This window comes from Alexandromys fortis, unplaced genomic scaffold (assembly GCF_014885135.2).
Source record: "Alexandromys fortis isolate MF-2015 unplaced genomic scaffold, M_Fortis_MF-2015_v1.1 scaffold_55, whole genome shotgun sequence".
NCBI classification, from domain to species: Eukaryota; Metazoa; Chordata; class Mammalia; order Rodentia; family Cricetidae; genus Alexandromys; species Alexandromys fortis.
The window spans coordinates 8,842,653-8,856,555 of record NW_026067936.1 but is presented as its reverse complement, the minus strand read 5'-3'; the positions used below and the strand labels follow the sequence as shown (position 1 = coordinate 8,856,555).

General features: G+C 46.2%; 1 protein-coding gene across 10 annotated transcripts in view; it reads left to right on the top strand.

Moving 5' to 3' along the window:
• Positions 1 to 13,903, top strand: part of Rbpms (RNA binding protein, mRNA processing factor) — a 138,534-nt gene that overhangs the window by 49,665 nt on the left and 74,966 nt on the right. For 9 of the 10 annotated variants that reach the window (XR_007592578.1, XR_007592579.1, XR_007592576.1 and 6 more), the window contains exon 2: positions 12,115 to 12,192. The exons of the other annotated variant lie outside the window; for it this stretch is intronic. Coding sequence is in view for 5 of the 9 variants with exons in the window: in XM_050146707.1 (XP_050002664.1) it covers positions 12,115 to 12,192 (78 nt within the window). In the remaining 4 variants the exon portion in view is untranslated. The remainder of the gene's footprint in view (positions 1 to 12,114; positions 12,193 to 13,903) is intronic. 10 annotated transcript variants of the gene reach the window in all.

Here is a 13,903-nt window from a genome sequence, read left to right as displayed (position 1 = left end):
TCCAGGGTATCTGACGCCTTCAGGCTTTCACATGTGGTGCAGACAAAGCATTCACATACAATCCCAGAGGCAGAGTAATTATTCTCATGCCAAAACAAACGAGGATTTTGAGCAGACCCTAGATGCCACAGCAGAGCAGAACACTGCCCCCACCCCCGTCCCTACTTGCTGTCTTTCTTTCTTTTCAAAAAGTTTTATATGTATGAATGTTTTGCCTGCATGCATGTATATGCAAAATGTGTGTACCTGGTGCCCATGGTGGCCAAAGTAGGGCATCACATGCCCTGGAACTGGAAACTGCATGGGTACCGGGAACCAAATCTTGCTCCTCTATAAGAGCAACAGGTGCTCTTGAGGACTGAGCCCTCTCTCTAACCTGTTTGGTTTTAAAGACTGGGTCTCATTCTAGCCTTGGCTGCCTAGGGGGCTGATGACCCCCCCCCCCCCTTGCATCAGCTTCCCCAGTGCTGGGGTTACAAGTAAGCACCGCCTACCTGGTGTTGACGCACCCTGTTCCATTTGGTTGGTTGTTTTCATCCTTCCTTGTCCTCCTTCCACAAGCTGGCTTTCACAGTTCAGACCTGTGTCTTTGGAGCCCACCTGCCGTTTCTGTTCCCTTAGCTGGAAAGATTGTATTTTCATTCTCCCCTAAGCTCAAATCTCTGGGTTATGTTCTTGCCGTTGCTTGCTCCTTTTTGTAGTGAGCTTCATGTATAGAATGATGCGTATCAGGAGTTCTTCAGCTGCTGACAGGGTCTGTACGCCAGGACTGTTGCTGATTAGGTAGGCCTGAGCTGTCTTTCAGTGTGGAGTGGGTGTTTTTTTGATATAGGTCATGAGAAGGTTGTCTGTCAAGCAAAGCCAGAGTGTTTTGCCCAGGAATTGAGTTGAGATTTTGATACATAGATTAGTATCTTTCCCCTTCCCTCCCCCAGTTTCCTCTTGGGAATACCACCCATTATTTCTGACTCTGAAAGTGTGAGTGGGTCCAGAGTCTTTCTCAGGGAAAACTGCCATCTTCTGATGTTTCCCAGCAGGAAACTGTCTTTCGGTGATGGATACTCTGTGAAGAATGGGGACAAGTGAGAGGCTGGGGACATTTGCTCAGGCCTGGGAGGCAGGTTTTATACAGGGAGGCATTTAGCCCGTCTGTGTTTTAAAATCAAATTAATAATTGTTCAAGCCTGTGCCGTCTTGCCAGAGGAGTCAGTGAGAGCATTTTTCTAAGAACTGACCTTAGTTAGTCTGGTTCTAACTACTTACAGGGTTTTGTGTTTCTTTTCTGTTTGTGTGCCCATCCCAGTATTCTAGCCAGTATGCCGAGTAAGATGTCATATTGGCAGACGACGGTTTTCAGTGAAGCAGTAGTCAGAGGCATTGGCAGTGGAGCACACACGCAGTTCCCCGTGAAGTGCTTTTCCTCCATGTTCTTCCTGTGAAATGGCCTCGGCAAGGCTACCCTTCCTCCCTGGGAGAGCCCAACATGCCTGGGATTGTACCGAGTTAGACCATGATCCATTAGTGCTTGGCTAGCATGAAGATAATATGGGTGTCCCTTAGAGTCATCAGAAGCGGCCAGGAACCAGTGTCCATAAAATCCAGACTGGACAACGAGGAGGAATGAACCCCTCATGTTTGCGCAGAGATGGTTGTACCAGGTGTTATCACTTACAGAGGAGACATCAGACTTGTAAGGAACAAAATATGCTAGCTGTAATGGGAGAGGAACAGGAGAGAACCTTGGGTAGTTGGGTAGTCTTCCCTAGCATTTATCTAGACAAGATAGACTTGATCATTGCAGCTCTGTTTAGGTCTCCCTGTGAGAACTGGTGTGGTGGCCACACCCTTGATTCCCAGCCCACGGTGGCCAGGGCAAGTGGATGATCTCTGGCCTCTCTCTCACCAGATAGGAAGGTAGGCCTGGTGGCTAGCAAGTCCCAGGGATCCCTGTCTCTCCCCTAACAGATTTGGGCTTACAGGTGGACGCAGCCACACCCAGGCTTAAATGTCTTACATTGATCTATTTTGCATGTAGGCTTGCACGCCAGGAGTGGAGGTCAGAAGCCAGGTTGCAGGACTCTCCTTCCCCCAGGTGGAAGCTGGGGGTGTTGCTCGGGTCCTCATGCTTGTGCGGAGTTCCTTTACCCGTGCAGGCATCTCTCCAGTCCCCAACATGTCCTTCTGACTCTCTCTTAGTGTATGCTCTGTAGATCGCTGGTGTTGGTGTCATTAATGCCCTTAATTAAACAGTGATTCCTGGCGACATTCCTGAGGCCTGGCATTACAGTTCTGTGGCTTTAATTACTTACTTGTTTGTTTGTGCATTGATGTCTGTTTACCTGTGGAGCGGTGCTGGGTCCCCTGGAACTATAGTTACAGACTGTGAACCGCCATGTGCATGCTGGGAATTGAACCCAGGTCATCTGCAAGAGCAGCCAGTGCTCTTAACCACTGAGCCATCTCACCAGCCCTGGGCATCTTTATTCTCAATAGCTCATGTACATTAATATTTGAGACTACTCATGCATGTTCTGTTGGGGGTGGGGTGGGGTTGGTTTTTGGTTTTTCGAAACAGGGTTTCTCTGTGTAAGAGTTCTAGCTGTCCTGGGATTCACTCTGTACACCAGGCTGGCCTTGAAGTCACAGAGATCATCTGCCTCTGCCTCCCAAATGCTGGGATTGGTTGAAGGCTGTGCCACCAGGACCCAGCATCCTGCAGTTTCTTGCCTACGCCCCATTAGGCCTACCCAATCATATTCTAATTCTGGTAGACAAAATTCTTGATGCCCCTACTATACTTTTATTTATTTATTTGTTTGTTTTTCGAGACAGGGTTTCTCTGGTTTTGGAGCCTGTCCTGGAACTAGCTCTGTAGACCAGGCTGGTCTCGAACTCACAGAGATCTGCCTGCCTCTGCCTCCCGAGTGCTGGGATTATAGGTGTGCACCGCCCGGCTGGTTTCCAAAATTCTGTATGACACTAGTCCTGCTCGAGTTTAAATTGCTTACTCAGCTGCCTGTTGGTTATGATCTGCTTCTCAAATTCTTTCTGGAACAAAACAAACAACAACAAGAACAACCCCCCCCCCAAAAAAAAACCCAAACAAACCGCACAACTAGTTTCTTAGAAATTTAGGAAGTGTCTCAGAAGAATTATTCTCTTATTACAGTACATTTAGTAATGAATAAAATAAAATAATAAAACAGCCCCACACACAAAATAATAAAACAGCTTCTGAGAAGCTGAGAAGACCTTTAGCTTCTCAGAAATTTAGGGGAGCTTTTTCCAGAAGAATATTTTCTTTTATCCATCATACTCTGTAAAGAGTAAATGAGAATGATATGAAAGTTCATGATTTCACTAGATTAGGACCAGATAGAGTGGTTTCCCAAATAAGTCAGAAGTACCTCATAAAAATTAGGTCTTTGCAACTAATTCTCTCCCTGTGTGGGATTCACTCTTGGCTGAACGTCCACCGTTCCAGCAAGCCCCGTGACTAAGCAGTATGAAGCTGAAGGGGCACAGTCTCCTCTAAGTGGGGTAGAGATGTAATTGAATGTTTTTATGTGGCTTTTGAAGACTCAGCACCGGTGTCCAAGATTTGGCAGTGTGCTATGTTGGTGCTTACCCAGACAGGCCAGCTTCCCACGGGTCTGAGGCGTCGTCAGTCTTCCACACGGCCTTGCCCACACACTTCAGGACCTCATCTGTCCTCACACACGGACTCGGGTTTTGTGGGTCCCTGCAGTATCATTTTTCTAAGACTAAAAATGTGTGTCAGTACATCATCTCGTACTTATTTCTCTGAAAAGTGTTACAAACGTGCCATGTGTTAATGCTCATTTTGCTTGCAGCGAAAATAAGATCTAAGATAGGAAATGATGTATGGAATACATAAGGATATGAACATATAGGGAAGGGTTATATATAACCAACTAGCCTATCTCTCTCCCCTTCCACCTCTCTCCTGGGAGATCTCTTGTAGCTCCTCCGCTTACACCAGCCAAGTGCTGGAGTTACAGTGTGCCTCTCTGTCCAGCAGTAATTTGCTGTCTCTTGTCCCAGCCCTTTTATTTACATTAATTCTCGGATGTGCTGTAACCACAGAGATAAATTATCATTAAGTAGTTATTTCAAGAAGTGAAACCAGTCTTCCATTTCCTAATTAAATAGGAAGTGTGTTATTGGTATCAGTCAGTTTTTCATCATTGGCAAAGTATCCACAAGAACAGTTTAGGGGATGAAGGATTTATCTCGGCTCATGGTTTTAAAGGGTTTGGGCTGTGTTCGAGCCATTGTATTGCTTTTGGGCCTAAAGTAAAGCGGAACATTAAGATAGGAAGCCCATGAAAGAAGTTAGATGTGCCCTGGCACCGGGAAGAAGTCAAGGGCAACATTACCTTAAAGGACATGCCCCCAGTGGCCCCGGTGCCTTGTTTCTGCACTTCCCAGTTGTTAAGAAACGAATGTCACAGACCTCATTCAGTCCTTCCCCAAAGCCCAACTCTGATCACTGTACTGGGGGCTCAGCCTTTAGGACATGCCCCCAGTGGCCCCGGTGCCTTGTTTCTGCACTTCCCAGTTGTTAAGAAACGAATGTCACAGACCTCATTCAGTCCTTCCCCAAAGCCCAACTCTGATCACTGTACTGGGGGCTCAGCCTTTAACACATTACTTAGTTTGGAATGTTGGAAATTCAAATTCTAACCCCATTCTCATGAATTCAACAAGAGGAAAGACTCAAAGTTGTGTTGTGCCGTACTTGTGGATGAGAGTGACCCTTGTATCTTGACATTGTGCAGAAAGATGAATATCAGATACGGGATACTGCTGCCTGACGTGCCGCTGAATCTATTGTTCCCACACACAAAGCCACGATTAAATTTTGTCCTATATGGTTTGAGATTTTCAGGTTGTTGAAATTTATACACAGCTGGGTGTGGTGGTTGGCATGTTTCTTTTAGTCTGAGGCTTAGAAGGCAGGCCAATCTGGTCTACAGAGTTCCAGAACAGCCAGGGCTGCATAGAAAGATCCCACCCGGATGGATTGGATGGATGGACGGACGGACGAATGGATGGGAGGTAGATTGATTTTTATACGTTTGAATTTCTTGTTTTTAATAGAGTGCCTTTTCCTAATCCTGACGGTATTTATGAAATGATTTAAATAGCGGTCAGTTAAACCTTTCTCCAAATACTGTATTCTCTATAAATACCAGACACACACACACACCTTGATCCGTAAAGCGGGGCTTCAGAATGGAAAGGGTAGGTGAGGAAGATGCAGTGCGTGCTCTCCTTTCACTGGACCAGGGGGTGAAGCTTAGAGAACCCGCAGTGGCGCAAACCGGTGCTGTGGGCACAGAGGAGAGGGTTGGAGCAAGCCGAGCGGCTTTCAGGATGAAGGAGCCCGGGGAAGGAAGGTTTGTGGTGTGGCACACGGAGGACAAGCTGCTTGGGATTCTGTTCTGTGTAACCGGGAGGAATTGAGGCCTGTTGTGCTTGTCCGCAGTGCTTTACAGTGAGGTTAGGAAAGCAGTATTGCAGTGTGTGTTTTAAAGATGTGCCTTTTACTGTTATTTGGTCTGTTAATGTATCCTACATCCCCAGTCCCTTTTGAAGTGACAGAGCCTTGCTAAGCCGACCATGCTGGCCTCAGACTTTTGCTGTCACTTCTGCCTCGGGCCCCTGGGATAACAGAATTACAGTCGCGAGCCAGAACCACCGCCCTGAGCTGGTCTTCGTTAAACATTACTACTATTTTCATGTAAGATGGCATCGCTCATCAAATTGAAATGTGGTAATAAGGGATATATCCCACAGCGCACAGACTGAAGTTATTTAGACAAAAATAAAAAAAGATGGTTGTTACAGCAAAAGATCACCAGAGGGTTATACAGGCCGTTTGTCCAGACGCTCTTTCCTTGGACAGTGCTGAGCGAGAGGTGCAGAATTCAGGCCCGTTTTTATTTCTCCGGGTCCATGTACCTTTGACCCTCACATCAGTTAGGGTGATATTATGGTAGTGGCCACACTCAAAAAATCTGATTCTCTGATGGGCATAATTTTGTTCTGTGCCTGTATATGCTGTGTCAGCGCTCTGCTGACGTCCTTTATTATGTTTAGATGATTTAAAAATTCTTCCCCTGGATCCAAATAAATTGTCACAGCTTAGATGTGGCCATTTGGAAGAGTGATTGAGAAGCTCTGGCACGACAGAGCTGCCCATGTGGGATGTTGCCGGTTGTGTCTTTATTTGGTCATATTCGAATGCATTCTCTCTGGCACAGGGAGGGCTGTTCTGCCCGCACATATCTCCTCCATCCGTGTTCCAGCCAGAGCTGAGCTGGCACGCTGGATTCCGGAGGTCACTGACGGGCCAGGTCACGTCCACTCTAAAGGAATCTTTCACATGCCCCTAGGTTCAGAGAGTTTTGAAAATTCTTTCCCACTGGGGAAAAACAGCTTTAGAAACTGCCCCGGTTTGAAACGCCCAGTAAGATGGTTCCGTAGGTAAGAGTGCCTGCGCCAAGTCTGACTACCCGACTTCAGCCCTGGAACCCTACAGGGGTCTGTCTGTCTGTACTGTCTGCCTACCTGTCCCTGTCTCTCTTTGTCTCTCTCTGCATACACATTTATCCATCTTTTTACCCATACATATATGCAGGATGGACAAATAGGGTAAAGACAGTATTCACAGAATGGAAAATCCTAACTTGGCTTCTGTGAACTCTGTTACTTGTTTTTTGGTTTTTCTTTTTTCTTTCTTTTTTTTTTTTTTTTTTTGGTTTTTCGAGACAGGGTTTTCTCTGCGGCTTTGGAGCCTGTCTTGGAACTAGCTCTGTAGACCAGGCTGGTCTCGAACTCACAGAGATCCGCCTGCCTCTGCCTCCCAAGTGCTGGGATTAAAGGCATGCGTACTTGTTTGCATCTGTTTTGCGCAGTTTATCCCTATCCCTGTTTTTGTGTCCTCACTCTCTTCTCCGATGTGTCTGTCTGTCTCTCTCTCTCTCTCTCTCTCTCTCTCTCTCTCTCTCTGCTTCTTCTGGCTTAGAGGATCAATCAGCTCAGGGGTGGGGAGGTGGAACTGGGGTGGGGCTCACCTTGGGTTAATCCAGCCATGAACTGTGGTTCAACAATGCTTCTTAAGTGATTTGTTCACCTGGATATGGTCAATGACCAGAGACTCCCTGTCTAAACCCTTAAGTTCAGCATGTTCTCTGCAGTTTTAAGTATACACAACAAAAATTCAGTTCTGCTTTCTGGCCACCGACCCTGTGTCCAGCCCCACTCTTTGGCCAGGGTGCACCCGCCAACGCCACGATTGTACTCTGGGACAGCACCCGTGGCTTCTTTCTAGTAACATCTTTCCTACTTGGTGCCTTTTGGGTATGCCTACCCATGATGCTCTGGGCATCTTCATGGTTCTTACAAAGAACAGTCAGGTTTGAGCCTCTTGATTTGCCTGATTCTGTAGTGTTTTCAGTAGAGTATTGAACCTTTGTCACAGATCACCTCAGGCCTATCACAGAAAGAGGAAGCCCTCCCCTGCAGAATGGCCTCTGTAGCGCCCCCCCCCCCACTGACCTAGCCCTCACGTGTAGATCTGAGGGCCTCATTCCCAGAGATCCATTTGCCTCTGCCTTCCCAGTGCTCAGATGGAAGGCCTGAGTGAGTCTCCTTGTCTCACTAAAGCCAAGCCTCTCTTGGTCTGTTTAGAGTGAACCAAGGAGTGGACTAGTCTTAAGGAAGACAAGACCCTATTGACAGAGACCAGGATCGCCCTGCACCATTTCTAGTTGGTATGTTTTTGTCTTAGCTGTGATGTTAGGAAACATTGACTTAACCAGCACACGCGCACCTATAATGACAGCCCTTGGGAGGTGGAAACGGGAGGATCAAGAGTTCAAGGTTGCCCTCGGCTACAGAGTTCCAAGCCAACCTAGCAAAACAAAACAAAACAAAGCAAAAAGAAACACAGACTTGTGGTCAAAGTTGAAAGTGAGCCCTATTACACAAACGTGGTCAGGTTTTTAATTGTTGCTTTTTGCTAGGTAAGACCTGATCCTCTGGATCAAGGATGAACAGGAAAACCGGGGGCTGAGGGGATCCCGCCTTTATATTTTTGAGGAAATTGGAGGCAATACCCCCCCCCCACACACATACTTACCATGTACGGTGGAGGAAAGTTCCCCCCTCCTCTGTTGTTGATGTGTGGATGACTTGATATAACCCCCAGTGTCTTTCCTATCTTAGAGCATGACATAAAAATGGGCTTGTTTCATGTCAGTAGACATGACTATCTAGTTAACCATTTTAAATGTGCAAATTAGTGACTCTGAGTATCCCACACCCCCAGCATGCTTTTCAAGACCGGTTTCTCTGTGTAGCTCTCTGTCTGTCCTGGAACTTGTTCTCTAGATCAGGCTGGCCTAGAAATTCTCTGCCCTCCACATGTATTCACCCACTCCTCACGTGAGCATGTGCACACGCAGATCTGACCCATGGAATCCCAGTGTGTTGGTCATGCTTGTGGTCCCAGTTTGGGAGGCTAAGGTAGGAGGGTTGTGAATTTGAGGTCTGTCTGTGCTATAAGTAAGACCTTGTCAAAAATAAAAGAAAAAAAGGTAAACTTAGAGAATGTTAAGTTTACGGAGGGCTGGCTAAAGAGAGATGCGCCGCCATGGGTCCTGGTTACAAAGTATGCTATCAGTGTAATGGCCCAGGCAAGCTCCAGGTTTATTAAATAGGCTGTTTCCCCAGTGGAAAAGCGACAGTCTTACTGAAGGATACACGGTTGTTTTTATCTGAAGCCCAGCTGTGGTGCTAGCTGGTGGCTAAGCCCTGGATGTCCATCTGTCCCCCGCACAGTGGAGTATGCTGTCATTTGTTCTTCCAGCCTCGTTGGGGCAAAAATGAAGTAGTCACCGCCATGGAGTCCTTTGGAACCCCTTTGGGAAATAGCTGTCAGCAGCTTCACTCTCTTGAACTTTTCTTTTGTCCTTGACTGAAAAATGCCCCTTCCTGCCTGATGAGCAGGTGTGTTCTGAAGGCACAGTGCCCCCAGCACATCCGTGTCCATAGACAGAGCTGGGAAATTAAGGGTTGCCCCTCTGTAAGTTCACGTGGTTGTTTGTTATCCGAGCGTGGCGTTGTGTGTGTGTGGGGGGGGGACACGCATGACTTTTTGGAGTATTTGTCCTCACTCTTTGGTTCCAGCTGGGCCACCACGTGACTGAGTTTTCTGTTGCTGTGGGTGACTGTCAAGTTTATGACAGTAAGCTCCCTGCAGGCGAGGAGATCTTTCTGATTTCCACAGATTTAGTTACGAAAGACCCTGCACATTCAGGACGTTGCAATGCGCTGACCTGTGGCGTTGAGATGGGTCTTAGATCCTCTGACTCTTTCTCTGGTTGCCCCAGAGAAGCACGACTGAGATTTACGGTGTTATTCTTCCCTTGTTAATTCTCTGGGTTTTCTTTCTTTGCTCTTCTCCCTCCTCCTCTTTTAACGAGACTGTTTTGTTTTTTTTTTTTTTTTTAACCAAATGTGGAGTGACTAGAAAAGATTTTAAACCATCCTACTCTTGAACTTAGTAACCCATAGGCTGAGGCTGCTTGTTTGTTTCCTGGCCACACAGACCCGAAATATTATTTGCAATACAGTTTGTCCAGTTGTTTAAGCTAGGCCCTGGTATCTATAAAGGACAGTTTCCCTCTCTAAGTACTGAGAGCAAAGTTTGTCTTTTCCTTGCACACAGTGCACACTTATGTGTGTGTGAGTACTTGCATTTGGCAGTCAGAGGGCACCTGAGTAGAAACTGTTCTTTCCAGAACACAGGTTGTTAGGCTTGGTGGCAAGTGCCTTTACCCCCTGATCCATCTCGACACCCTGTTTTTGCACATTTTTTTTTGCACATTTTTTTTATTGCTGGTATAATATACTATTGTGTTTTAGATAGACCTCAAGTATATTGTTGTCTTTTGGTCACAATCCCTGGGTGTTTAGTGAGTTCTGTTGGTCAATTGCTTAGCAAGTCTATAAAACCTCTTTCTTTCAGACAGTAGTGGAAGTGTTAGTTAATGGCTTGGGTGAACTCCTTAAACACGCCCACTATACACCAGCAGCACACTGCAGCGCTGGACCAGTGATATAACCTTAAGACAGACGGTCCGCAAACCCCGCTGTTCCCGCACAGATCTTCAGTCCACTCCGCACACAGCACAGGGTTAGGGGTGTGGTGGGTACTTGAAGAACTTGAAGCTAGGGTTAACTCTCTTGTCCAGGTCATCCTGGTCAGAGTGTCTGCCCCATGAAAAGGCAGGCGGCATAGTGGGCAGTAGAGTCCCCTAACGTGCTTGTCAGTAATGTTACCGTTTCCTCGGGAGCTCTCTGTGTGGCAAAGATGAAAGAAGAAATGAGGACCACATAAGAAGTTTGGTCAACAAACTTGACCTGATTGACTGTTTTAGACTCCTCCATCCAACAACAGCAAAGCACGCATTGTTCCAAGCACTCCGAGCGTTTGCAGTGCTCTGAACCTTAGAACAAAGAGTGGAAGGAGAGATTTTGTTTTTAGTCAAATCATCTTACTATTTGTGGCAACAGGTTTATGGGTTAGTACATCCACATAACAGAACACTGTGCAGTGAGAAGGGATGGACTTTGGGTCGACTTTAACAGTATGGACGAGACTAAGTTTATGTTAATATGAATGAATGGAGACAAACTCAGCGCTTTTATTCTGTGCTTCCGTTTTGACTTTGGGACGCATATTAACCCATCCTAACCAGCACCGATAGCAGAAGAGCCATGCCTAGGGTGGCGGGGCAGGGCTGGAGGAAGAGGCAGGCTGAAAAGGAGATGTGAAGGCAGAAATGGCAGTCCATACATCTGTAATCCTGCTCAGCACTCAGTGAGTTCAGGGTCTACCTGGTCTGAGTGGTGAGACCTGTTTCTAAAAGGGTAGGTGGTGTGGGAGGCATGAGGAAAATGGTAATGTTATCTCAGCTGTGATGGTTTTACTGTGTGTCAGGTGTGTGTGGTGTGAAAACTTAACAATTTCTACATTTTAAAGACATAGCATAGATGTTCAGAATAATTTAAAGAAGCCCGTCCGAATTCTGAGATTGCCATGTAATAAGAACATGTATGAACATTCAGATGGCCTGTGCGCTGTGTTGGAACAATAAAAAGACCATACTGATTTTTGATTCTGTACACAACCATGGAAAGTTTTAGAAATAGATCCAGCACAGTTTCAATGCAATGCCCATCAAACTCCCAGCAAAATTCTTCAAAGACCTTGAGAGAACAGTATACTCAACTTCATATGGAAAAGCAAAAAACCCAGAATAGCCAAAACAATCCTGTATCCAAAAAAAAAAAAAAAAAAAAAAACTTCTGGAGGTATCACAATCCCTGACTTCAAACTATACTACAGAGCTACAGTACTGAAAACAGCCTGGTATTGGCATAAGACCCAAGACAGGAGGACCAATGGAACAGAATAAAACACCCAGAAATTAATCCACACCTGCTAACTCGCGTTCTCGGATTTTCCGCCAGAAGCACGTTGTCGGTGTTGTGTGCCTTCGTAGGCATCAGGCACATAGTTTGCGCTCCGTGTCTTCCATCATGCGTGTTTACACACATGTCCTGTATGACTTCGGTCATTGGCACCTAGTGGGTACCTTGAAGGTATGTGTGTTGGTTGAGTCATGGAACACAGAAAAAACAGCAGCCAGTGAGAGAAGCAGAGCAGTGCCTGCTGGCTCCTGTGTAGGTGCTTGATAGAATCTTAGCCCTTTCATGCTTATTAAAATAATGGTAATTAACACCGTCAGGGGGCGCAGGGACAAGAGACAAAAGCAGGAGAAACCATAAATTTATGGTTTTCTTTTCAAGTATGTCTTTTGCTGTGGTTGGAGTAGAAGTGTAGAAAATGTACTGTCTTTATGACATGGTTTAAACTAATACTAAAATTATATAGGGAGTCAATTTATCATGTCATAGAAAGGATGTTGTGAGAGGCGTCATGGATCCGATGGTTCAGGGTGAGAGATAGCTTGTGGGTTTTCCACACCCTTGCTCATCTGTCTCCTTATTTTCTAGGTCCGGACCCTATTTGTCAGTGGTCTGCCCTTGGACATCAAACCCCGGGAGCTCTACCTGCTCTTCAGACCATTCAAGGTACTTGATGAGTGTTTCCTTGTGGCCGTTAGAGCGGGGAGAATGTTGGAGGAAGTGCCCTGTAATAGTTTTATTTAAAGATGTTAATAAACAAAAGAAAATTCAGATCAGAGTTCTGATACACAGTCTCTTTGGGACGATGGTCTAACATTGTCCTTTGGTCTCTGGTAGTGAGTTCAGAAGACTCTTTTCACTGCTATGGAGAGGCACCAGCCCCAGCATTCCCCAGTCCCTGTCGGTAGCTTTACGAACCTTCCGTTAGAGGCATGCCCCTAAGTGCAGACTGTAAGAGTTCCGAGGTGGGTCAGGGGATAGACCAGCTCTCTAGTAGAGCACTTGCCTAATGTGTATAAGGCCCTGGGCTTGATTTTTCCCAGCATCACACCCTCCCCAAAAAGGTATAAATAACTTAGTATTAAAATGCAGCTTTATGATTTGAGCCCTGTTGGCAGGTGTTGCTTTATTGGCTGGCATAGTGCTTTAGACAGTTCCGTATGGACATGAATAAGTCACACCAAAAGCCATAAATGTTCAACAAAACCAAACGTTGTTGGCTAACTTTGTGTGAACTGAAGGGAAACTGCTGGTTAATGAACTGTGTGGTGGAGTTTCCCGTTGTTCCTATGGAAGTGAGCTCGCTTTAGAGAGACCAAATGGTGCTGGATCGAAACTTTTAACAGTGAGCTTAACCTTACCTGAAAGTTGGCCTTTGGAGGCTATAATGTGGCCTGGAAGGCATGAATTAAAAACCTGTGAGTTAAGGGAGGTTTTGTTTGTAGTAGGAAGGCTACCGAAGCCTGGTGAGGCTGATTAAGAGATGGGGGTTTCTGGTTCAAGACCAACCTGTTTGGAGAAGACAATTGAGAGATTGGATTCAGCTTGGTAAGGACGTGGCAACAGAAAACACAAGGGCTGGGAAGGAGAAAGGCTCAGGCAACAGGTAGACACAACCCCCAAAGATGCCAGCGGAGTTGATGTGTGAGCCGGGAAAGATAGCCGTTCCCATAGTGCATCAGTAGCGGTGACAGCAGAGAAACCATTTGATTCCTGTAGTGACTTGAGCATGGTATGACCCTGCTAGTACTGTTCTATGTGAATGGCATATCATTTGTTATTTTGCATCTGGGGCCTTCAAGGTTTTAAATCTCCGGGATTTCTAAGAGAAAGTGCCCCTTGTACAGTAGACAGAGGCAGCACTGAAGCCTTGGCTGGAAACGTTCACAGTAGCTAGTTGGTAACTCAGTGTTCTGCTGGGAAGATGAACCAGTGAGAATGAACCAGCCCCAGCACCCTGACCAGAAACCCGAACCTTGAGGTCAGGTCTTCCTAGTCAGAGCATCCCTAGCAACCCTCTTAATTTCAGCCCAGCACAGCTGAGCCTGTTCTGCAAATCTGTCCGTACACTGATATTTGTAGTGGTTGTTCATGTCAATTGGTGTATTCCCCCTTCTGTCACCTGTCAGTGCTGTTGATGTTTCTGGAAATAAGCACAAGAGAAATGAACTAGAGAAAGACAGGAATGCCATCAGCTTCTGCGGATGAGGGGAATAGAAACAGGGAGGCGTTTCATGTTCTCATCCAATTCCACTATGACAAGCGGCTGTTTCAGTAAGCAAGCAGAGCTCACAGTGCCGTATGTCTCCTGCTCAGCCCTTCCTGGTAGTGTTCATATGGTTATCTGTTTTTGTTTTGTTCTGTTTTGCAATATTGG